Source organism: Rhinolophus hipposideros (genome assembly GCF_964194185.1).
Source record: "Rhinolophus hipposideros genome assembly, chromosome: 10".
Classification (NCBI taxonomy): Eukaryota; Metazoa; Chordata; class Mammalia; order Chiroptera; family Rhinolophidae; genus Rhinolophus; species Rhinolophus hipposideros.
Genome location: NC_138056.1, coordinates 7903426 through 7928189, shown reverse-complemented (window position 1 = coordinate 7928189; position 24764 = coordinate 7903426). Strand labels below are relative to the sequence as shown.

Below are 24764 nucleotides of genomic sequence, written 5' to 3'. Positions count from 1 at the left end.
GGCGGGGCCTAGGCGCCCAGAGAGGGAATTAGTGTGAGCTGGGTGACTGCGAGCCGCCGCTGTCGCTGCTGCTGCCGGTGCCGGGGTCGCGGCCGCCTCTGTAGCCTCCTTCGCCGCACAGGAGCCCTCAGGTGAGCAAGACTTAGCAAGTTCAAGGACTCCCTGTCCTGCTGCGGACTGCGTGCTCCCACTAGCCTTAGAACCCGCTCCGCTGGGGGCCCGCCCCCTTCGCTGACCACGTGACCCAAGATCGGTAACCCTTGACCTCCTCCACCGCGCCCCACAACCTCTGGATCTGGGATGAGTGAAGCTGGGTGGGAGGATGCGCTTCGCGGAGGCCGGTAGAGGTCAGTTCCCACGCCTCCTTACCATTGTGGCTGGTGGCTGAGGATGCGGAGGGGAGGCTGAGGAAGAAGAGACCTTGGTCCGAGGCCGGACTTTGTGGGTCTTCATGTGGGCACATAATAGGGAAGCTCCCACCGCGCCTTCGCTGGGCAGGACTTCATGCTCCCATTTTACAGATAGGGCAAGAGAAACTTAACAGTTACCTATTGGCGGGTCTCCAACGCCAGGTTTTGGGGCTGGGAATCCAGGCCTTGTTCCGCACACAGCCCTCCGCACCTGGCGGTTAGGACGAGAGTGTGGGTCCCTGCTCCTTACTTAGTGCTTGCTGGATGGCCTTGGACAAATCATTTCACATTTAGCCCCTCTGAGCTTTGACCGCCTTGGCTGTGAAATAGACACAGTACTTACATAATACCCATCTCATTGTTAATGAGGATAAAATGAGGTGTCAGCGGTATAAAACACTTAGCTCAGGGCTTCAGGCATGGCGCGTGCTTAGAAAAATAGCTATTCTTTGTTTTTTCAGCAAGCGTGTATTGAGGGCGTCTTATGTGCTGATACTGTGCCCAACGCTGGCAATGCAAAGGTGAGCAAACAGGCATGATCCTTGCCAGCATGGAGCTTACAATCTAGTGGGGAGGTAGGTGTTAATCAAAAAGTTTCACAAATATATAATTACAAACCGTGATAACTGCTTTAAAGGCAAAGTCCTGGGACATTGTGGGGGTCTGAGAAGACTTCCCTGAGCAACTGACACGTGAACCGAGATCTGAAGGAACGACTAGGCAGTCATTAGACAGAAGGATTGAGGGTGGATGAGGTGAAGGAAAGCATTTCAAGTAGAGAAAACAGAATGCATGATGGTCCTGAAATAAGGTGTTTTGAGGAAATGGAAAGAGGCAACAGATGGGAATGCAGAAAACAAGAGAGTAGGAAGAGGAATAGCAGAAGTAGGTATACTTCAGGGCCTTGGACCCATGGTACAGGTTTGTTCTTTATTCCGAAGGCAGTGGGGAGCCACTGGGAGAAATGTGGGGAGGCCAGGTAGGATGCCCGTTGGATTTAGGAACCTGGAGGTCCCTGGTGACCCAGTGAATCCTGCTAGAGAGGAGTAGTGGGGCAGCACCTGAGTGGATCACAGTAGAACTTGGCCTTGTTGCTGGTGGGGCTGATGCCTCATGGGGGCCTACCTTCTCATGGGTGTGTGTTGAAGTCCGTCACAGCTGCAATTTTTTTACTGAGTTCTTAGTCTGCCGTATCCTGTGAACAGAAGAACAGGTTTGTGCTTTTAGACCTTGCAGCCAAACTGGGGAAGACCAGACACATGGGCAAAAACCTAACCACTAAAAGTCTGATAGTCCCAGATGGCATATGGGACAGAAAGACCTCAAAGGAGTGACTGGATTTGCCTTAGCAAAGAGGAGCGGGTGGAGGTTTGGAGTAGACAGGGCGACAGACCAGCCTGAGCGCTGGTGGTGAGGCATAGGCAGGCTGGAAAGCACCAGACTGGTCTTACTGGGAGAAGGGATCCGCTTGAACAGCTGTGGGGATTTGGGACCAAACACAAAATGTCAAGCCCAGGAGTTTGGACTTTCCTTTTATACACAGTGGGGAAGTATTGAAGATTTTCAAGCAAGGGAATATCAGGATAAAAGTCGTGTTTTCATCAAGGTTTAGTACATAGTGGTTGTAGCAAGAATCAAACGGAAGAAGGCATGAAGTTTTTGTTTATAATGAACGATGGTAACGTCTTCCATTTGTGTAGTGTTCTCGTCCCTGATTTTCTTATACATTATCTCACTTTATCCTCACAGCAACTCTGTGAGTTTGGCAGGGCAGTTTAGGACACCAGGGCTCAGACTGATGAAGGTCTCAGCTAAATTCACATAGGAAGTGGTAGGGCAGGGCTGGGACTGAGCTCTGTGGACCCCAGGACCAGGCATTTCCTCAGGCGTCACTGTTGTCTCCCCTGTGGCCCAGCTCAAGTCTGTTTCTTGCTCTGAGTCTCAGTTTCCCCAGCTGGACACTGAGAGCCTTTGTGGCTCCTTGTTTGAGATTCCGGAGCCAGAGCTGCAAGACCGGTTTAGAGTGCCTTGAGTCAGGCTCTGGGCTCTGAGAGGGAAGGGTGGCTTTTCAAACCTTCCCTCCCCGCTCCTAGCTCCACCGGGGCCATGTCGGAGCGAGAAGAGCGGCGGTTTGTGGAGATCCCCCGGGAGTCAGTCCGGCTCATGGCAGAGAGCACGGGCCTGGAGCTGAGTGATGAGGTGGCAGCCCTGCTCGCAGAGGATGTGTGCTACCGCCTCAGAGAGGCCACGCAGGTATGTTCCCTCCACTCCAGTACCCCCAACTGTCCTTCCCACAAGGGTTCATTCACCGAATGGATCTGTGCTTTGAGGGAATACAGTGGAGGCAGTCCTGCCCTTCCCAGAATTCCCCTTCTAGCTAAGTGGGCTTCCAGCAAACACAGCACTTGCATTTTCTCATGTGCTCCTCACAACAGCCCCACTGGGCGGGCCAAGTAGATTCATACTCACATTCTGCATGTGGGAAACCAAGGCCCAGAGAAAGACCATGACATTGGGGGTTGTCTGCATAAGAGTGGAGCTGGAATCTAGGCTTTCTGATAGCTGGTCTGTTGTCCTTTTTGCCTCCTCCCCAGGCTGCCTCTCTGCACTAGGGGCCCTGACCCTCCTGCTCGCTGTCCCCTGACTCTGTTCTTCCCCTCCCAGAATAGCTCTCAATTCATGAAACACACCAAACGCCGGAAGCTGACTGTCGAGGATTTCAACAGGGCCCTCAGATGGAGCAGCGTGGAGGTGAGTGGAGCATGGATTACAGAGGCTTAGCTGGCATGAGCCCACTTCCATGCCTGGCTCAGGGCTGGCAATGCAGTGAGACATGAAGATCAAATGCCACAGGAAGTGAGCTCACAGCAACCGCAGGACCGGGTGCCTGGCTCAGGCCCCTAAGGCCTATGAGTTCAGAAAAGAGGGACAGGAGGCCACAGGGGCCAGGAGGTTAAGGAAGGCTTCTTGGAAGAGATGGGACTTGAGCTCGGCCTTAAAGGGAGGATTGACTAAGGGAAAGAGGAGGCATTTTGGGTGAGGGAGGAGCCTGAGCACAGTGTGGGTGTTAGCGTCCTGCATAGTTGTTCTGGGACAGGGAGTGAAGGGAAGGAGGTCATGTTTAGAAGACAGCAGTGTTTTTCTAGTTGGGTGAGTGTGAGGAGGACCAGCAGTGTGGGGAGTGGGCTCAGAGCCGTTGTGGATCTGGGCGGAGGGACCACGTTCTGCCCCTTGATGCAGTCAGCACTGGATGTTCCCAGCAATGGGCCTGAAGCCCCGGACATCATCCCCACTTCTCCGGACTCTTGGACGTACCTCAAACGTGGGCTCCCTGCCCCGACCAGAGAGCACCTCCCCCGCCCTGGAGTCAGCCTGCTCTCCGATCCTCTCTTTGCTCAGGCCGTGTGTGGTTACGGATCCCAGGAGGTGTTGCCTCTGCGCGCCGCCAGGGAGGGGGAACTCTATTTCCCTGAGGACCGAGAGGTGAACCTGGTCGAGCTGGCCCTGGCCACCAATATCCCCAAAGGCTGTGCCGAGACGGCTGTGAGAGGTGACTGCTGGGGTCCTGCGTGGTGGGGACAGAGCTGGGTTGTCAGAGGAGTGGCGATGGGCTGGCTCGTGGATGGGGCAGAACTCAGTGTGGTGCGTGGTGCTATAAGGGGCAAAACCCCAGGCTGATCCTCTCTCTGCTCTGGTTTTAGTTCACGTCTCCTACCTAGATGGCAAAGGGAACCTGGCACCTCAAGGATCGGGTAAGGGATAGTGTGGGGAATGGGCTCTCTGGTTGGACCTAACTCCCTTTAGCAGGTGAGGGTGGTGTACCCCGGGGTCTTCATCTGACAAGTATTTACCAACACCCTGTTCTGAGTGGGCACTGGTCCCTGCCCAGAGGGATCAGAGCTGGAGATGGAAGCCCAGACTTGTAAGCAGTCACGATGCCATGTGTTGGGTGCTAGCATGGAAGTCTGGGCAGCATGCTGGTGTCCCTGAGTGGAGATGTCTCACATCCAGGGTCTGTTGAGCAGAGCTGGGGCTTGAGAACTGAGCAGGAAAAACTATCTGTCTGGCAGAGGAGGGGTGGGAGGCGGCGTAAAGAGCACAGAGGAGTAGAGAGCTTGTACAGCTGCTCAGAGGGGCTGTGCTCCGGGAGTCCCCTCTGAATGGGCTCCTTGGGCGTGGGGATGGCGGTTGTGGGGGAGCAGGCAGGGGAGGCCCCGAGAGAGGGCTGGGCCGTCCCCCTGACCACCTCCTGCCCATGGTCTCGCAGTACCCAGCGCTGTGTCTTCACTGACCGATGACCTCCTTAAGTACTACCAGCAAGTGACTCGGGCCGTACTGGGGGATGATCCACAGCTGATGAAGGTGAGCAAGTGGGTCCGAATTTGGGACACAAACTCCCGCTTTTGAATTCCTGTGAAATGCTTTCAGATGCCTACTTCCTGTCCTCTCCACACTGACCGATGTGCGTGCAAGCTGTCCTCAGGGGCAGCGGGCGCTCTGAGGCAGGCTCTCCTCCGGTGCTGACTCCCCTTTTACTCTAGGAGGAATCCTGTTCCTTAGGGAAACGGGCAGCTCAGCAGGTGATCAGTCTCCCCACACCTTAATTCCAGAGCCTCCTCTTGGAGTATCTGTTGACCTGGGTATTCACGCTGCAGCTTCCGCTTGCCTGGACTTGAGAGGGGGCAGGGCAGAGGAGACGAAGTGGAGGAGCCAGGTCAGGATGGCCAGGCCTGCTCTGAGACTAGCTATTCAGTCCTTAGTCCCCAGGCCTCAGACCAGCCCCTGCTGCTTTAGCCTCTGGGGCTCCACAGGGCCTGCTGGACAGTACCCGTGGTCAGTCCTCTTCTGTCCAGAGCCAGGTGAGAGCTAGTTTGGTGGTCTGCTCAACCATATGGCTTCTCTCTGAGGGTTTTACATCCTCCACTCTCCACATGTCTGGCTGCTGCTGTTATTTCCCCTGAAAATTAGGAATGTTGCTACCATACATTCCTTTCTTGCAAGCGTGGCTCCTGTTCCCCAGGCACAGTGCAGGGGCTGGATGCGGGGCTGGGAGCTGAGCTCCTTCCTCACAAGCCTGTTGTCCGCTTTCACAGAGCTGAAGCTTGGGATCTTTATCCTGAGGAGTTTGGAGGGCACAGGTGGCAGAGGTTTGGGGCTAAGATGGTTTTACTCCTTTACTTACTCTGATATCTTTTTTCTGCTTATAAAAATAATACCAGCATATATGTGTATTCGAGAAGAACTATACCGTAAAAACTTACAAAGTAGAAAGTGACAGTCTCCCGTAGAGTCACCCTCACCTTTCTTTTCTGTGTGTAAACGATGAGTATAAATCAAAGTGGTATTATGTAAACATCTGGTTTTAGAAGAACTGCTTTTCTCAGGTAAAAATATGTTGACCATTTAGATTGTATTCAGTTTTTTGTTACAGACACTGCTGTGTGTGGGTATGTGAGTGCGTTTCTTTTGTAGTAGATTAAATTTGGGTTAGCAGCCATAAAAAAAAAAAAATTTGGGTTAAATTTATAGAGGTTGAATTGCTGAATCAAAGAATATGAACATTGGAAACCTTCGTACATGAGTGATAAAGTATCCTTTAAAAAAAATATCGGTTTCTACTTGGGGCTGGTGGACCCAGTGCAGACTGGCCCCTTCCTTTTCAGATTGCTCTCCAGGACCTGCAGACCAACTCCAAGATTGCAGCACTCCTGCCTTACTTTGTTTATGTGGTCAGTGGGGTAAGTGACCGGGCTGGGGTGGGGGAGAAAGTTTTGTAGGGAGGAGATGACCCAGCAGCTTGTAGGGCTCATGGCAGGGGCCATCAGAACGGCAGGCCCCTGTGCACCCTCGTGTCCCCCTAAGCTACCGTCTTCTCCTAACAGGTAAAATCTGTAAGCCACGACCTGGAGCAGCTACACCGGCTCTTGCAAGTGGCACGGAGCCTGGTTCGGAACCCACACCTCTGTCTGGGGCCCTATGTCCGCTCCCTGGTGGGCAGTGTCCTCTACTGTGTCCTGGAGCCACTGGCTGCCTCCATCAACCCCCTGAATGACCACTGGACTCTGCGGGATGGCGCTGCCCTCCTTCTCAGTCACATCTTCTGGTAGCCACTGGGCCGAGAGCTGAATACAGGGTGGGACGGCTGAGAGCTGAGTGGGTTGGGTGGGGAGGTGGGGTGAGACTTCTGGCTTTGAGGCCATATGTTGAGTGCTCAGGAGCCCCTTCCCTTAGAGCTTCCCGGTCAATGTGCCGTGGCACACTGTGATTCTACACATTTGACAAAGGTTTCAAGGGTTTGGTCCTTCAGCCTTCAGGGCCGGGGCCAGTCACCCCCAGCTACCTCGTTCATTTACTCCAGTGTGCCGTACAAGTGCTGTTTTCTGTCTGTGCTGTGACTTGCAACATGTTGGGTGGTGCCGTGCCTCGTCCCTCTCTGACCGAGTGTTGCTCCCACAGGACTCATGGGGACCTTGTAAGTGGTCTCTATCAGCAGATCCTGCTCTCCCTGCAGAAGGTCTTGGCAGACCCTGTGCGGCCTCTCTGCTCTCACTATGGGGCTGTGGTGGGGCTGCATGCCCTTGGCTGGAAGGTGAGGACCCTGGCCTTTCTCACAGAGCCATAAGAGCTCCCATTTGTAGTTGGAAAAATAGCATTTGGGTATCTTTCATCATAAAAAGGGTATATGCTTACTGCCATCGTGTATTGAGGTCTTGCCGTAGGCCAGGCTCAGTGACAGACTGACTTACTATATAGAACTACGTCTTATCATTTCAGAAGCACGGCAGATATTAATATACCACCATTTCATAAGTTCCCGCCCATTCTGTGTTATCATGTTAAGGAACTAATCCTCAATTCTTGTGTTGACTATGTTTTAAACATGACTAGATACTGAGCTTTGTCACAACCTTTTTAGCATCTGTAGAGATTATCAAATTCCTGTGCATCTGATAATTTGACAGGTTATATGAATGCGTTTTTCTGCTGAATCACTCTTGCCTACCTCGAGTAAATTCTTTTGCTGTCATTGAGATTGTTACTGGAATTCCATTGAATTATTAGATCAGTTCTGGGGAGAATTGACTTCTTCAATGATACTAAATCTTTTCTACAAATGTCATAATTTCTCATTTTTTAAGGTTTTTCACTGTCTTTCAGAATCCTTTCATAATTTTCTCTGAAGAGAACCTACACATACTTTATTAAATTTAGTTCTAGAGCCTTTTGTTCTTTGATGCTGTTGTAATGGTATCTTCTTTTCACAGTGTTAATTTCTTATTGGCATATAGAAAGAATTGATTTGTGTATTGATTCATTTACTGTACTAAACTGTCATTTCTGTCTGTGGATTCTTTGGGGTTTTTAATGTAGATCTATGTGCAAATAATGACAGTTTTATTTCGTCTTTTCTAAACCTAATCCCTTTGTTATTCATTGCCTGGACCACTAATATCATTTTACATATGATGATAATGGGCAACCTAGTCTCATTTCCAATTTTAAAGGAAGTGCTAATAACCTTTCCCACTGAGGCTGTTGTTTACTTTGTGTTTATAGATAACCTTTCTCAGATTAAGAAAATTACATTCTTAGTTTTATCATTAATTTGTGTTGAAATTTTATCAAATGCTTTTTCTGTACGTTTTGAATTGATCGTCAGGTTTCTTGCTTTTATCTGTTAATGTGGTTAGTTGTATGTATAGATTTTCTAATAGTAGACCATTTTTACAGTTCTAGAATAAACTCAGTTTGGTTATGGTATGTAGTCTTTAGAAAGATCCAAAACTTTATTGGAATATAATGCATTTTTTATATACTGTTGGGTTTACTAAATTTTTCAAATATTTATCTATATTCATGAGTGAAATCACTCGTGTTTCCTTTCATGTCCTTGTATGGTTTTAGGATCAGGGTTATACTGACTTCATACAATGAGGTGGGGAGGATTTCTTTTTTATATTGGTTTTAATAAGATTGAATATCTGTAGACTTTGCAAATTTTGACGTTTTATCTGTGGTTAAATTTTTAACTACCAGAGTTATAGAATTATTTAAGCTTCCATATATCTTGAGTCAGCAAAAAAATTGTTTTGCTAGGAGCTTGTCAATTTTGTCAACATTTTCAAATCCTCAAGCAGTGATGACTAACCAAAAAACGCTTACCCATCAAAGCCCATCAAAAATGTCACCTCCTTTGTGAAGTCTTAATTGCTTTCCCCAAATTAATCACAGGACTTAAAATTATATAATCAAGGTGCAGGTCTCTGATCTGTTGTTGTTTTTGTGGTTTGAACTGAGTCCCAGTTTAAGTGAGGACAGTACTTGCTTATTGACTGTATAGAGTAGCCGTTGGCAAACTATTGTTGTTAGTGCTGGGTGTCACGTATCACATACGCATTCTTGGCCCTTATGTCAGTGATAGTGGGGTTACTTTGTTGTCTTTGTACCTGGTAATTTATTCCTAGGGCTTAGTGAAGTCTTGGGCACACAGTAGGTTCCAAGTAAATGTTGGCTGAGTATGCCAAGCAGGAAATTTAGGATTGTGCATTGTCCTGTATCATAGATAAAAGCAGGTCTTTCATGGGAAAGCGTTCTTGAGAGGCAATGATCCACAAAGAGGCACTCACTGCATTCCTTCTCTCCCTTCCAGGCAGTAGAACGAGTCCTGTACCCACACCTGTCCACTTACTGGACAAATCTGCAGGCTGTGTTAGATGACTATTCAGTATCTAATGCCCAGGTTAAAGCAGATGGGCACAAAGTCTATGGAGCTATTCTGGTGAGTGCCAGCCCCCCTTCCTTGCATGAGCTCAGCCGGCTTTACTCTGGAATACTTGATGTTTGTGTCTCCCAATCCCTTTGCTCTTACAGGTGGCCGTAGAGCGACTGCTGAAGATGAAGGCACAGGCAGCAGAGCCCAGCAAGGGTGGCCCAGGCGGCAGGGGGTGCCGGCGTTGGGACGACCTGCCCTGGGACAGCCTTCTCTTGCAGGAGTCTCCTTCTGGGGGCAGCGCAGAGCCAGGCTTTGGGTCTGGCGTCCCGCTGCCACCGGGAGGTGCGGGGCCGGAGGAACCTGCTCCTTCGGTGACCTTGGCAGACATCTACGGGGAGCTCTACACTTTCTTCGGTGACAGTTTGGCCACCCGCTTTGGCACAGGTCAGCCTGCGCCCACGGCCCCCAGGCCGCCGGGGGACAAGAAGGAGCCGGCTGCCGCCCCGGACTCGGTGCGGAAGATGCCGCAGCTGACGGCCAACGCCATGGTCAGCCCGCACGGCGACGAGAGCCCCCGGGGCAGCGGTCCGCCATCAGCCTCTGCGCCCGCCGCCTCTGAGAACAGGCCGCTGCCGCGAGTGCACCGAGCGCGGGGGGCGCCCCGGCAGCAGGGCCCGGGCGCCGGTACCCGCGACGTCTTCCAGAAGAGCCGTTTCGCCCCGCGCGGCGCCCCCCATTTCCGTTTCATCATCGCCGGACGGCAAGCCGGGCGGCGGTGCCGCGGGCGCCTCTTCCAGACTGCCTTCCCCGCGCCGTACGGGCCCAGCCCGGCGTCCCGCTACGTGCAGAAGCTGCCCATGATCGGCCGCACCGGGCGCCCGGCCCGCCGCTGGGCGCTGTCGGACTACTCGCTGTACCTGCCGCTCTGAGGCGGCGCGCCTCCTGCGCGTGTAAATAAATCCCGCGCCCGGAAGTGAAGTCTGCTCGCTCGTGGGTCGCGCCGGATGCGGCGGGGCTTGGGCGGTTGTCTGGCGGCCGCGTTTCCTGGTGGCGAGGGCGCCATGGCGCTGCCCTGGCTGCAGCGCGCCGAGCTCGCGCTGTTCGCCGCCGCCTTCCTGTGCGGGGCCGTGGCGGCCGCGGCGCTGACGCGGACCCAGGTGCGGCGGCGGCGGGAAGGGGTAGCGGGGCGGGGTAGCGGGGCGGGTGGGCAGGCGCGGGGCGGGCCGGGCCTGGCACGAGACCACCGTTCTGCGGGCCGGGCCGGCGGGCGCAGGGCGGCGGAAATGCAGGGATGCTGATGGCGGTCTGTGGCTCCGTCTGCCCGGGACATGCTTCAGTCATTCCCTCGGCAAAAGAACGAGTCTTCTGGAGTCACTGACAGCGCCAGACACAGCCCGGTCTCGTGGCTTCTGCTGCATAACCTTACCCTGGTTCTGAAACAAGTCGGCCCAGGCCCTGCCTTCGTCCTGAAATCAGACACTACTGTGCTGAGTGAGCTACGCCAAGAAATAAAGCATAGTGTAGTGGAGATGGTCACGCTACCACACGATTGCAACACAGTGTGTTAAATGACAAAATATCGCTGTGGAAAACGCTTACATAAAACAGAAGCCAATAATTTACACTGAGTGTTTACGCCAGCCAGGCAATTTTGTTAGTAAACATAAGCTCATTTAATGCCTATAAAGTAGGCACTAAGTTACAGATTGGGAAGCATCGCACATGATGTTACGTTACCTAAGTACTGGGTTTATCCTAGGATTTCTGCACAGGGGAGACCAGAACTTGTAAGGCACCTCTGAAGCTCAATGTATTTTATAACCACCGCCTATTTCCTGATCCTGGCCACTGCAGGTTTTATTTCCCCAGCAAGGCCTCTCCTGGCCCAGAAATGGGGAACCACAGTACACAAATAACTTCCTAGTGTGACCCTGGCCTATGTTATCCCTAACACCTGCCATGAGCCTGCATCTAGAGGGACTAACCTGAAAATTAGGACTCAGCAGCTTCTCTCCACAGGGTTCCTTCAGTGGCAGCTGTCCTTTGTATGGTGTGGTCTCCCTGAATCGCTCCTCCCTGGCCTTAGCCCGACCCTCACCTCCTTCCCTCTGCTACTTTGTGGCTGGGGCTTCTGGCCTCCTGGCTCTCTACTGTCTCCTGCTTCTGCTCTTCTGGGTCTACAGCAGCTGCATCGAGGACTCCCACAGGTGACTTTCCCACTTATGGCCAGGGGCTGAGGTAGGACGAGTCCCACCTCAACTACAAGGCTTGTTCTCCCTCCTCAGAGGCCGGATAGGGCTTCGTGTTGCACTGGCCATCTCAGCGATAGCCATCTTCCTGGTCTTAGTGTCTGCCTGTGTCCTCCGATTTGGCACCAGTTCTCTCTGCAAGTCCATCACCTCCCTGAACGCTACTATTAGGTAATGGGAGGGGGAAGGGAAGCCTGGCTGGGGCTGAGTACCTTCCCTTGGCAAAGGGATCCCTTTTTATCCATATCGGTTCTCATCTCGAAGGGCACCCAAGCATAGGAGTGTTTGGGGTATATTCCGTCTCAACAACTGTCTTTTTGACCTCACAGCTGCTCTGAAGCCCAGAAAATTCCATGGACACCCCCTGGAACCGCTCTGCAGTTCTACTCCAACCTGCACAATGCTGAAGTGAGGTCCTGGGATATAAAAGACTGGGTGGAGACCCAGGGATACACAGATTCATAGCAACATCTGTAGTTGTAACGGTGCCCATCAGTGACAGGCTGAAGAGCTGAAGGGCTCCTCAGCCTGACAGCAAACAGATTAGAGTCATGTGGGTGGAAATGGATTGAGATCACCTCACTCCTCACATGCCTGTCCCTGTCTCCCACAGAACTCTTCTTGGGTCAATCTGGTATTGTGGTGTATGGTCTTGGTGCTCCAGGTCGTGCAGTGGAAGTCTGAAGCCACCCCATACCCGCCTCTGGAGAGTGGGGACTCTGAGTGGAGCTCTGAAACAGATGCTCTCTTTGGGCCACGCCTTTCCCATTCCTGAAGAGTAACCAGAGTGCTTCCTGCAGCCATAGACTCCGTGCCCAAGTGCCTGCAATCCTCTTACCCCACTTGGCCCTGTTTATGCTGGGAGCCTCAGTTTTTCCTCCATAAGGGAAATATGACAACAGGTCCCCTCCACCTCTCTTCCTACAGCTGTTTTTGTACCAAAATATATTCCTTTCTTCCTTCATGTTGGTACTGAGTTCTTCATATTAAAGCACTGTAGGTAGGTGGATGGGAGGAAAGAGTAAAGGCTAAACAGACATGGATCAAACTTAGAGGTATATTCAGGTAGCTGACCTTGGGATGGCTGTTTTTATTTGCTGTTCGTGAATCTTGGGTCACCTTGTGTCACCCCATCCCTAAGGTTCAGTTTTTATTCCCCTCTGGGAGGGGTGACTGTCCCAAGGTTGTTTTTTTACAAGTTACGGTATGCACCCACAGTGCTGTCAAAGAGTTTCGTGTTGGGGAAATGTCCACTTTTGTCCAAGAGGAAATAGAAGCGCCGGCCTTTAACCTTCAGAGGCAACATGGCAGGGACTTCACCCCTGTGGGCCATGCAGGAAAGTTGGTTCAAGGGAACGGTGAAATGGGCACCCAAGCCAAAGGGGGCATGAGTGGTGAGGGTCACCTGCTTCCCCCCAGCCCGTAGCATCACTGAACGCACAGAGCGGAGGGAAAAGAGAAGACCAGCACCAAGTACCAGAGTACCTGCAGGAAGAGCAGATTGGGGTGAGGGTTTTCACTGGAGAGGGAACAACCCTTCTAGTACGGAACAAAAACAAATGGTGATGATGTAACATTTATTGAGCTCCTCTTATACCCCAGAATTTTGTTACTAGTTCCTCCCAACAACTTGAATAGATGTCCATCCCCATTTTAAAGACGGGAAGACAGGTCCAGGGGTGAAATCACTTGGTCAAGGTCGCAGTGAGAGGAAGACCTCAGCCTACGCCTATCCGAGGGCTTGGCGCTCAGGGACTTCCATCTCCAGTGTTTCGCGCTCCTATAGTGGGTGGCCTGCCCACCCTCATCCTGGGGGTTACGGAGCCCCTTACTCTCATTGCCTAAGCGGGGGGTGGGGGGGAGCGTCGTGCCCAGCCACCCCACATTCCCATAGTGGGAAATCAGCCCATGCCTTACCGATGGCGCCGCAGCCGACCGCCAGGCCGTAGCGCCACAGCGCGGAGCGCACATCCCAACGGCCGCGGTCTTGGAACTCCGTGTCCGGAGGCCGCGCCGGGACCGAGGGTCGGGCCAAAGCTGCTACGGCCAGGGAGGCCCAGAAGACACCTTGGCCGGCGCAGAACAGCCCGAGAACTGTGAAGAAGCGGCCTCGTTCGTGTTCGAAAAGCAACACATCCCGAGGCGGGGTAGCGTCGTGTAGGGTTCGGCGTGCGGGTAGGCCCCGCAGCACCGCAAGCAGCTGCACAGGACACCGCCTCCCAGGTGCCGCCATGGCCGGCGCCATACTGCTTCCGGGGTGGGACTTCCTGCAGGCAGGCCCCGCCCCCGAATCTCCGCAATTGGCCTGAGGCAGGCAGCCTCCACCCCACCCCCTCCACCAGAGGGGCGGGCCCAAAACCAGTGCGCAGGACACAAAATACAGTATCACTCTTTATCTTAAAAAGTAGGGAGGAGTCTGGAGATAAGTACACAAAGCACCTCAGTCCTTCGGGTAATTTAGTGTCAGTTCTACAAAGTAACCTTTGGCTTCCTGGCACCAGGCTCAATCTTCTGAAAGTCTTCCAGAGTCTTGCAGAAGGCAGGTGAAGAGAGGGATCCAGCAGCCCTCTCTCGTGGGTCACAGTCACAGGGTGTCCTTGGGGCCAGAGAGGAGGAGGAGACGACAACCATGACAAGGAAACATCTATATCCAAGGACTATTTACAGGGGCTTCTTCTGGGGCATGACTTGAGATCACTTCATGAACGCCACTTCTGGGATTTCGCCCTTGGCCTTAGGGAAAAATGAAAGATCAGTATAGAGCCTGATAGGCCCACAATCCTGTCCTGCCAGATTACCTGACCCTCTTAAAGCCCAGGAGATCCCTGTCTCTTTGCCATTGTATTCCCAAACTTTACCTTGAGATGAGTAAAGGCCTGGGCAGATCTGGTATAGTCCCAGTTGTTGTCCTGAAGGCACCTGGGGCGAGGGAAGAACAGGCACTTCAATTAGAACCAACATGCAGCCACTGTGATCACTAAATGCCACTTCAAAATCCTTTCTTTAGAAATACTTGTCCAAGTTGGCCAACAATTATATACATTCCTGCACAATCTATACAAATGGAAAAGTAGCAAAAATCCAAATGTCTAACAATGGTCTAAAGGAGTATTAAGTAGTTACCAAGAAAACAAAAGATAATTTTTACAGTGACTGAAGACAACTGGATAAGCAAAAACAGTAAATTGCAAAACAGTATATAAAAAGGGACTTCATTTTAGCTTTAAATTTTGTTATGCTAATTTATACATGGGGAAATTTCTTTATGGACCGTCCTTTTTTTAAGCAATAAAAAAGTTTTGGCTATTAAAATTTCAGGCACACTCACTATTCACTACCAGTCCTACTTCAGTTTACCCCTATTCCTACACATGCCCAGCACTCACTTCTGGGACCACTCAAGGTTCATGCCAGACCGGGCAGAGAATGCCTGCAGCATTTCCTGCTGCTCTGGGGAAAGGGTGGGCACAGGGCTGGAGGAAGGTGTGGGTGCAGGCATAGCGAAAGCTCTTTGGATCTCGTCAGGGCTGGCATTACGCACAAACAGCTCGTCGTTTACGATGCATAACCTTGGGGACAAAAAGCACCTTAGATAGCTGGACAAACACAGATAACCTCATCCCCCCAACGTTACTCTTGACACTCAAGATTCTTTCAGTACATACAAGGTCCCCCCTCCCACTCTTAGCCATTACCTTTTGTCATTTTATTGATACGGACTTACCCATAGACTCCACAGATGGGGTCAACTACCGAACAGTCTGTTATTATTGTACATTCTGCCCCAACCCAACCCATGGACAGTGCTTAGCTCCCATTTACCTTCACAACAGACTCAGAAAGTGAATATGTAGTTACACAAATTTTCAGATGAGGACACTGGCCCTTAGCTACAAGTGGTGGCGCCAGGCTGAAAACCCCAGCCAGTCCAACGCTAGAATCAAGTTCTTCACCACCACGTGAGCTTCCTCCTGATTCCCTTACCTTCCTGAAATTCTGCAAATACCCTGAGGACTGACTCTACCCCATTCCCTCCAATTCCCACAATGCTGACCATGAACTGGGACTGGGCCCCCACGTGGTAAGCCGAACACTTACCCTGAGATGCTGGCCGGAACAGCGACGAAGGTCCGTGTGAACGCTCGTAAAGAATCCCGAGACTTTCCATCCACTGCAATGGTAACAATGGCAACGAGCCCTGAGAGTAGCTCATGCTTTATGTTTACAAACTGCTTCTCAAATCGTGCTCTTATTTGATACAAAGAACCCTAAGTGGGCCAGGCCGATGATTATGTGGGTACAGGGGAGCAGAGGTGGGGAGGAGGGTCAGAGATGGGAAAGCACAGCAATAACCACTATTATCCCACTGATAGGACATCCATCCATGTGCCAAGCCCCGTGTCAAGCACTTAAGTCACTCCATTTACCATGGGATGGCTATTACTGACCCCCTTTTACGTATAAAGAATCTGAGGCTCAGAAGTAATGTCAATTGCTCACGGACACATCGGACCAAGGTGGGGATGGAAGCTCAGACGTGCCTGACTCCAAAGTCTGTGTCCTAATCCTCAGGCTTTCCCCATATCCCAGATAGGAAAGACAGGTAGAGGATAGGCAAATGAAGACAGCTTGGGGGCAGAGCAGGAGCAGGAGGTTGGGGAAGAAGAGGGAAGAGAAGGCAGCTGGGAAGCTGAGAGTTCTGAGAAAGACTCTAGCTGGGAGAAAGAGCATTCTTCAAACAGCACTCCAAAGATTCTCACCTTCCTTGAAGACCCCATTGACAGAAAAACACAGCAACGTGTTCTGAAAAAGAAGCAGCAACAGAAGCTACAAAAGAAGCTGCAGGCTCCCAGCCAGAGCCTGAGCCCCTCTTGCCTCTTAACTGCCCCTTTCCCAAATCCAGGCTGTCAGGGAAGAAATGAGGGCTTACTGTCTGGGCGCTTATGTCTACCACAAAGGAATTGATGTCATGCTGAGTTTTGGGCAGTTCGTTGAGGAAGGCGACAACGTTGAGCCGTGTGTGCTTCAGCAGCCGAAACCGCAGGGCTATAGGCCAAGGAGCCAAGGTTAGGGGCTGCTCCGCAGCCGAGCCCCAGTACTGATTCCTTCCCAACCCCTTTTGCTCATATCACACACTTACTTGGGTCTTTAAGCTTCTTCACATTCCTGCTATCCTTGAAGTACTCGCCCAAGCTGCTTCTGGGGAACAAGAGGAAAAGGGGACAGTGGTCAGAGCAGCGTGCACACTAGCAGGTGCTGGCCTGTTTTTGCTGGAAAAAAAAAAACTGGTTCTGGGCAGGTTCTGGGGTGTGACACTCACCGGGCAGGGTTCTGGGGGTTGAAAGGGATGCTCAGGGAGCAGCAGGCCCCATCATGGTAGGCGTCCAGGAGTCGCTGCCGGTTTCCAGAGTCATAAATCGCATAGTACCTATGGGGAAAACAGAAGGGAAGATCTCTGCTCCATAGTCTAGATCCACAGAGGGTCCCAACAATTCCCAACAGTGAGTTGTGCTGGGACTAGCCCACCTCTGCCCGGCCTCAGGGACCCCAGGATACTTACTGCTGCAAGAAGTGCAGGACCAGATTCTTTAGGGCCTCTGTTCCAAAATAGCTTCCCTGGAATCAAACAGATATTAGAACCGTGTAACCAATATTCTCCTCCCAACACAAATTCCAGCTTTGTCCCCCTATCTCACCTTGCAGGGTGGTAACATCGTGGGGGCATCAATATCAAAGGCAATTGGTGGGGGTAACTCATGGCCGTCCTGCCAAAAGGAAGTGAAAGTTGACAATGTAAACCAGAGGGAAAAAGGCTGGGTGAGTAATTAGATTGGAAAACTAAGAGTAGGGGAACAGAGGTCAAGTGTAAAAGAGACATGGAAAGGGTCCTGGAATCCTGATAGATGCCATTTTGTCTGCAGGCATTTTTCTGGAAAGAATTGTAGCCTTGGTTGGATTTTCAAAGGGTTCCATGTCCCCAAAGTAATGGTCATACAAACATGTTAGGTAGGCATGCTTGCTGATGAGAGATGCTGTTTGTTAGAAAATAATAAAAAAAGTTATGCACTTACCAGGCGTAATAATTTTGGAAATCGTTCGCGAATGGCGCTGTCAAGAACGGGACAGAAGTGAGTGACGCTTCAGAGCCACTGTGCCTCCTGGGCTGCTCTAGGAGCAAATACATCAACACCCAAGGGACAGGCCATCCCATCCTGCTTATCCTCTCACTCTTCCCCAGCCTCTGAGCGCCAAGAAAAATGGCCCCACTCCCCACCTCATCTGAGGCACCCAGAAATGACTGCCTTGAAAGCTGACTCTTCTCTGTGCCTGACCCCGAGTGCCACAGATGCAGCACTCCCAGCCTAGGCTTTAAGCCCAGGACCTCTTTCCCCTCCCTGCCCCCCTTACCTTCTACCTACTCACCTGTGCAGCCCCGGGAGGAGGGAATGGGGTGGGAGCCCAAGGGCTCCGCTGCCTCAACAGGTATCCATCAGTTCTGCCAGGTCTGGCTGTGGCCAAGACCAAAACACACCACAGGGATGGCACAGGATGTTGGGGCAGGGAGATGAGCAAGGCGGGGATCAGGAAAAGGGGAGGCAAAGGAGGAAGCGAGAGAAGGAAAAGGAGAAGGGAAAGAGAGAAAAGGTAGGATGGGGCAGGAGCAAGGGAGAGATGGGCAGGTAGAGGGGAGTAGAGAGAAAAAGGAAAGAGAAAGCAAAAGAACTACAAGGCAAGGAAGCACTTAGGAAAAAGAGGGAGAAAAAAAGGGAAGAAGGTCCCCTGACACAGCCCTTTCCTTCAGCTTCCCTTTACCCCATGGTCCAAGGTAGAAATCCAAGGGAGAAAAATCCTTGCTACTGTGAGGGCAGTTGCCATTGGCCAGATCTCTGTCTGCTCCCTGGGTCCCGACCTGAGCTGGGCGTGGGAAGCAATGGGCATGGGAAGCAAAGCAGCCATGGGGGCAGGAGACCTCCCTCAGAAGGGGTGAGGGTTCAGGCCCCTACAAAGTTGGGGGGGTAAGGGTCTGTGCCCCACCTCTGTTGGCCCCCAAGTTCTCTCCGATGGCCCCTCTGCGACTGTGCCTGTCTTAGGTTGTTCCTTCCCTGAGGAATCTTACCCGTCTCTGGCTAACCAGCCATCCTCCGGGGCCAAGCAGGGTGATGTGAGGTGTGCGAGTGAGGGAGGAACAGCACCCCCAAGAGGGTCAGTTCTGTCTCCTTGGTAACCTATGCCCCCGTGGCCTCCACGCCCAGCACCTGCCTTGGGATTCCCTCGCCTGCTGGCGGGGCCCTGGCTCTGGTCACATTTCTTGGGGAACCCAGGTTTCTTCTCCAGGAAGGGCCCAGCTCACAGCCCTGGGCAAGACAGACAGAGTGCATGGCACCAGCCATCAGGAGGTCTCAACCTCATCATGGGCAAGAGAGCCCAGGTGACAGCCATGGGCAAGTGGATTTTGACAAGAGGGTCCCTCTTGACAAAAGGGCAAGAGGGACCAATACAGGATAAATGAGGGACGGCCCATCAGCAGGAAGTCCCAGGGTAGAGGACTTTCTCAGCCCAGGGATACCAGGCTCTTGGCACAAGACAGCTCCATGTATGGGGAATATACAAGACACCACCAGTCATGGTAGAAAAGAGGAGGTGCCCTTCCTGGAACAAAAGGGTAGGGAGATTCTAGAAAAGGCTGTGTTCAGGAAGGAAGGAGAAAGGCCACAGAACCAGCAAACTAGTAGTCAGGTGAAAAAGAAAGGAGATGTGGGGCAAAGCTGGGACATATGGACAAACGGAAGGGAGGAGCACGTGATCCTGCCAAAGGACAGGTGGTTCCAGCTCAGGGCTGCACATCTCCTGCAGACGGGCACTGGTCAGGGTGCATTAACTCAGCCTCCCAGGGGGTGAAGGTCCCCAGGAGGGGAGACATAGGCCACAACTGACCTGATGTAGGTGGACTGGTCTCGAAAGGTGTCGCACAGGGGGTTTCCCTCAAGCCACAGCTCTTCCAGCTTCAGCCCTTTCACCTTGTCCAATTCCCGTTCAGACTTCAACTGCAAAGGGAGAAGAGGCAGGAAAGAGACCCTGGTGAAGAGAGCCAGACATATCCCCATACCCTACCCCCACCCTCATCTCTTCAATTCCTTCCTTTCCCTCTTGCCACCACAACGCAAGTCCTCTCTACCCTCTGCCCACCCCAACCAAAACAAAGCCAGGTCTCAATTCTCACCACATTTCCTGAGAGGTTTAGGATCTTTAGGTTGGGTGCCTTCTGCACAATGCTGGACATGTCATCCAGCCGGTATAGCTTGTTACTGCTCAAGTTCAAGGATAATAGCTGTGGGGAGAGAAGAGTTTAGAGGAAGTATCACCAGGGATGGGGATCCGAGACAAATCTGCCTCCAACTCCATCCTATCTATCCCACCCTGCTTCCTCCTGCCTAATACCGGGCAAAGGCCTCACCTCAGGAATGTTCTCCTCAATGATGCGCAGGGTCGCCGCCATGCAGTTTCTCCGGTTCAGGATGACATCAATGTTCTGGGCCACCAAATCTTCAGGAAGGAAAGGGAAGTGAGAAGGCTTGCCTAGGCCAGCGTTAGCACCAAACCACTCTGACTTTCCCTGTCTGAAAGATACCCTGGTCTCCACCTATCTGGGAATTGCTGCCATGAACTATACCTGTGTCTAAACGGAGGCCCTTGAGGTCAAGCACTTTTTGGGAGCCGTCGTATCGTTTGCTCATGACCAACTACAGAGGAAGAACAAGGTTTCAGTGGTCACTGGGGTTGTGTGCGGGGAGGGGTGGAAACACACGACTAGAGCCTGCCTCACCTTTAGCTGCTCTATTTGCTCCGGCTTCAGTTCGTTCTGTACAGTGCGGGGTGGTAGGGAGGGGTTGATGATGATGGATATCTGCAGGGAAGACATGGACGGCAGGGTGAACTCTAGGAAGCCTCAGTCCCAGGACCAACACCCAGTGGCCTGAGCACCAATCTCCACCCCCAGCCAGCCATGCCCTTTATACACACCTTTCGGTTCTCCTGATCCAAAATCTTATAGTTCACGGCCTTCAATGCAGAGGCAGTACTGGCATCCTCAACAAAAAACTGGGCCCGTGTGTTTTCATAGTGAAACTGCAAGAAGAGAAAACAAGAGCATTAGACTTGGGAGCCCAGAGCCCCTCGCCCGCCTGGCCCCTCCGCTTTCCTTGGTGCCCAGCCAGCCACTCAGGCCTTACCTCAATGGGGGTGAAAGGGACACTGCACTTGCTCTGAATCATATTCAGGAGCCATGACTTGTTATATTTTCTGCCATAAGGAATCTACATGAGAGAAAGGGCAGGGAATAATATGAAACTAAGGCTGAAAAGGAGATCCAATCTAGTGCTTCACATAGTTTACCAAGCTTTAAAAGACTTTCTAAATAAAACACCAGTTAAAGCTTTACTACTAGAGTCAGACATGGATTCCTTAACCTCCTTTTTGTCTGTTTATACTTATTATTCATCAAAAGAATCAAATCGTTTGATTCTAAAAGTCCCAAGATATTATTTATACCTTGCCTGCCCCTCAGAAGTCAAGGGGCCCCAACCCCCACGACTCAGTTTGAGCCACATGGAGACATCCAAAGGAGTTATTCCACTTCCCAATCAATTATCCCGTTTCCCTTTAGATGGCCTTTCCTTCGTCCCCATGATGCCTGTCCTTTCTATTCCTTTTCTGCGCCTGCCCTTAGGTTCTAAGACATTGATCCTTAGGCCAAAGGACGGATACCTGACTCTGGAGCAAACAGCTCAGAAGACTAATTTTGTGGTGTGAAGGGTAAACACCTTCACTCTGAGGCCAGCCTCTCATCTCTCCTACACCATCTATTTCCAAGATACTCACTGTAATCTTAAACCACTTTTTGGAGGTCCCATCCTGGCTGGTGCCAGCCCCTTCTCTCGGAGGAGGAGCTCTGTCTCTCCGCACAGTAACATGAATGCGGTCTCGATCGTGCCAATTATCGCCCCGACGGTTAGTTTGTGCAGCATAGGGGTTGCTGTGTGGAAGTAGAGAATAAAACCGGCCATAAACACTAGGAATGGCTTCTCAAAGTCTTTGCTGCACTGTTATGAGGACTACAACTAAGACTGTTCAACCATTAAGCTGGTCCTGGCATTCCTCACTCTTGTAGGTAGGAAGAGAAACGACATGAACAGTAAGAGTAGTGTAAGAGTCGATAAATTCAAACCAGATCCACTGGTTACTCACTATCGTACTCGGGGAACATCCTGGGCATCACTCATTGCCACATCTCTGTCATCTTCTTCAAGGTGGGAAGATCGAATGCCAGCACCTCCTCTTGCAGACCTACGGGTCCCCTCAGCACACTTCCACCGGAAAGGACCCCGGCCTTTCTTTCTTCTTTGAGGGAAATTAACTCGATCATCATGCTCTGGAGTTGGGAACAGAACACAAATTAGAGAACTGGCCCAGCTGCTGTGCTGTGGCACCGCAATCACAGTATCGCTGCACTATTGGATGAGATACAAACTAACTACAGAGGCTAACTCCACGCAAACTCCCCCCCGCCTTTCCAGAGACAGAACCCTCCGTGTTGGGATGGCAGCAAAAAGGGAAAAACCACGGGGAAACCATGCAGGGCTTTTGAAAAATGAAGCAGAAACTGGAAGTACAGAGAGGAGAAACACAATGTGGAAATGTGAGCGACCCAAAAGTGGAACTGGGCACAACTCAGACCCCTCGAAAGTCACCTGAAATCTGCTTTCACTCGGACTCTCAAACCTACTTAACCCTATTCAGTGTTTGAATGGTGACCTCTCCCATCCCCTTAAACCAAGCAACTACAACAATTACATCTGCTTTCAATAAACAATGCTTTTTTTGCCTATACAGTGTATGTTAGAAATGTAACCAGTTTAAGGGCTTGTTTAAAGTCTTGTTCTTAAACTCTGAAGTTTTGGGAGTGAGTTCTTTGTTTCCTTGGCCAGAAATGTCTCTTCACTCAGAAGACAAATTCTAGATGCAGGTTCTAATGGCAGCTAGGGTGCTTAACCACGAGTTCTCAACTGCTCTCTAGGAATATGACCCTGTGAATCCTGGTGTGTAGGAATGGTTTCTTAAAAAAAAGATTGATGACTTCAAACAAGGTCTGCCTAATGCGCCGCACCCTGCAAACAATGAACGTCAAGAAATGACCCTAGAAAAAAAAAGAATAAATGAATAGAAAGCACAGCTAACATTCACTGACCACTTTCTCCAGTGCCAGGCACTACCATTCTCCTTGATATGAATGATCTCATTTTAACACACACACACACACACTCAGGAGGTAGGTACTGTTTCTACCTGCATTAAGGGGGTGGAAAACGAGGCCTGAGCGTTTAACTCACTCAAGCTTGATGTACCCAATTCAGGACTGAAAACTCGGCTGTCCTGTGCTCCACACCACTACCCTGGACCCCGTATAGTGTTTGGTCTACAACATGGAGGTGGTGTGTAGGTCTAAAATATTAAGCCAAAGCCGCAGGGAAAGGGGGCCACACCGACCGGACGCGATAGAAAATAGGGCACAGGTAGCTCAGGAGAAGGGCACTGACTCACATTAAAGAGAGTCTGGCCGCCAAACTGAAATGACAGGGATCCACCACCCACGAAGTTCAAAGGAATCTCGTCACCCCACGGCCGAACCACCGGCTCCGAGCCGCAGCTCCTCGCAACGCCAGGATTCCGGAGTCAACAACTCGGGCTCCCACCTCCGAGTCCGGTGGGACCCCCGGGGCTGCCTCGCCCCAGACCCGCGCCTCCACCGCTCTCCGCGGACGCGGGCCCCTCGCGGCCTCCAGCCCCAGGGCTGCGGCCTAGGCCAGCGCCGCCCACCCGGGGCCCAGATCGCCCCGCTCCCACTCCCGGAGACAACACTGACCGTTGTATGACTTCCCCCCGTCCGCCATGGCACAGCGAAAAGCAGGGCGGGCTCAGGCGCGGGCCACAACGCCACCAATCGTCAGAACGCCCAGGCGATCCAGGTCGAAGCGACCCTCCGCCCGGCGCCGCCGCATTTATCTGGCCCAGAGCGCCGCGCCGTCGACGTCCCCAGGTAGTGGGCGGTGCCACCGGGGGAGGAGCGCACTGCTGCGCGTGCGCACTGGGCGAGCAGCCGCGCCGCGGGGCGGGGCTGCGGGGCGGGGCCGCGGGGCGGGGCTGCGGCGCTTCCCGGCTCGCGCTAGACCTGGGCTTGCCTCGAGGGCCGGGGCCCATTCGCCCTGCCGCCCGCTTTCTTCCGTCCGCGGCCACGCCAGCACCTCCAGAATTAGCGCTGGAGCAGAGGGCAGGCTCCCGAAGCCCAGGACTCCGAGGGGAGCGGGTTAGAGGGGCCACATGAAGGGCTTCCCAGGAATGGGAGGCCTGGGCCCCCGAGCGGGTGAAGGCTCACAGACCCCCAGCGGGATTTAGCCAGTATGTGTGTCAGTTCAGCCCTCTGTGGGCTGCGGGTCAATCCTTCGTTTCCAACGCCTGTAAAATGGATTATCAGGATATAGAAAACTAAATGTAAGCTCCAAGCAGCAGAGACCTTGAGTAATTCACGGCTTTTTTCTTCACCTGACTCAGTGCTATGCCTGGCACACAGCAGGAACTCAACAAGTATTTGTGAAATAAATGAATTTCTGATCTATGCATCCCCCGAGGAGTTGCGGAATCAAATGAGAAAGGCTACATGTCAGGCTGTGGCGGAGCAACCGTCTCCACAAACCGCCCCACCCACAACGGATGTGTTGTCCTAGGCCCACACGGGGTGTCAACTGGGTGGTAAAGATTCTAGCAGGGCCACCAGCTGAACAGTGGCCGAAGAGGGGGGAGAAATTTAAAATGCGAGGGCTAGGAAAGACACGGCTCTCCTAGACGCCCCAAAGTACTAGGGCCAGCCCAGTGGATGGTGATTGTCGTCTGTAGTTTGAGCTTCCTCTGGGGTGTGTGAGATGGGAGGGCTCCAGTGATCTCAGAATGTGGCTGTGGGTCCTAGTCACAAATGACAAAGCACATTAACCTCCCTGGAGGGCAGGTATTCCAGGTACGTCTCACCTTCATTCTCCTGTGACTGGCTTGGATTTGGTGAGGGGCTTGGAGGGGACCAAGAACCTCAGCTGGAGCTGAGAACAAATTCTTCACTTCACTTTCCATTCCTGGCAGCAGACAGAGCTCCTGCCTCATCCAGCTCAGGGGAAAATTGGGGCCAACTGGTTGAAGGATGCAGGTGAAACAGGTCCAAATACTGCTGGAGATGGTCCTGGAAGTTGCCACCAGTCGGGAACCCACTCTGGGATCCTGCGTCCCCCTTTGAAGGGAAGCTGCCAAGCTAATGAAGTGCTGCTGCACTTGGTTCTCCCCTGCCCGGAG

General features: G+C 52.1%; 4 protein-coding genes across 8 annotated transcripts; 2 read left to right on the top strand and 2 right to left on the bottom strand.

The window, feature by feature from the left end:
* TAF6L (TATA-box binding protein associated factor 6 like) lies at positions 1–10099 on the top strand. Of its 4 annotated transcripts, none has more exons than XM_081062207.1 (12): positions 1–131; positions 872–985; positions 2504–2663; positions 3075–3161; positions 3810–3960; positions 4112–4162; positions 4678–4772; positions 6074–6148; positions 6293–6513; positions 6867–6999; positions 9061–9189; positions 9282–10097. In XM_081062207.1, exons 3-12 carry the CDS (start codon positions 2517–2519, stop codon positions 10050–10052), a joined length of 1860 nt encoding a protein of 619 aa, XP_080918333.1. In that variant the 5' UTR covers positions 1–131; positions 872–985; positions 2504–2516; the 3' UTR covers positions 10053–10097. The 4 variants fall into 4 exon arrangements, with proteins under 4 accessions (XP_080918333.1, XP_080918331.1, XP_080918332.1 ...); XM_081062205.1 differs by having other exon boundaries at positions 872–931; positions 9282–10094; XM_081062206.1 differs by having other exon boundaries at positions 4–347; positions 872–931; positions 9282–10099.
* A 28-nt stretch (positions 10100–10127) lies between these two features.
* TMEM179B (transmembrane protein 179B) lies at positions 10128–12336 on the top strand (the record flags this gene model as incomplete). Of its 2 annotated transcripts, XM_081062211.1 has the most annotated exons (6): positions 10128–10314; positions 10896–10977; positions 11130–11330; positions 11409–11543; positions 11702–11780; positions 11986–12335. In XM_081062211.1, 6 exons carry the CDS (start codon positions 10128–10130, stop codon positions 12145–12147), a joined length of 846 nt encoding a protein of 281 aa, XP_080918337.1. In that variant the 3' UTR covers positions 12148–12335. The 2 variants fall into 2 exon arrangements, with proteins under 2 accessions (XP_080918337.1, XP_080918336.1); XM_081062210.1 differs by lacking the exon at positions 10896–10977 and having other exon boundaries at positions 10128–10280; positions 11143–11330; positions 11986–12336.
* Positions 12337–12428: 92 nt separating this feature from the next.
* TMEM223 (transmembrane protein 223) lies at positions 12429–13640 on the bottom strand. The gene is made up of 2 exons (XM_081062212.1): positions 13290–13640; positions 12429–12857 (listed from the first exon to the last, which is right to left on the bottom strand). The coding sequence occupies exons 1-2, from the start codon at positions 13615–13617 to the stop codon at positions 12565–12567; spliced, it is 621 nt and encodes a 206-aa protein (XP_080918338.1). The 5' UTR covers positions 13618–13640; the 3' UTR covers positions 12429–12564.
* Positions 13641–13751: 111 nt separating this feature from the next.
* On the bottom strand, positions 13752–23495 carry NXF1 (nuclear RNA export factor 1). Its single transcript, XM_081062209.1, has 21 exons — positions 23293–23495; positions 21618–21801; positions 21252–21405; positions 20603–20686; positions 20394–20498; positions 20197–20277; positions 20044–20113; positions 19828–19916; positions 19594–19701; positions 19308–19417; positions 17444–17480; positions 17069–17137; positions 16933–16988; positions 16693–16800; positions 16513–16571; positions 16303–16418; positions 16133–16175; positions 15471–15543; positions 14759–14941; positions 14231–14291; positions 13752–14105 (listed from the first exon to the last, which is right to left on the bottom strand). Exons 1-21 carry the CDS (start codon positions 23318–23320, stop codon positions 14067–14069), a joined length of 1857 nt encoding a protein of 618 aa, XP_080918335.1. The 5' UTR covers positions 23321–23495; the 3' UTR covers positions 13752–14066.
* Positions 23496–24764: the final 1269 nt, after the last annotated feature.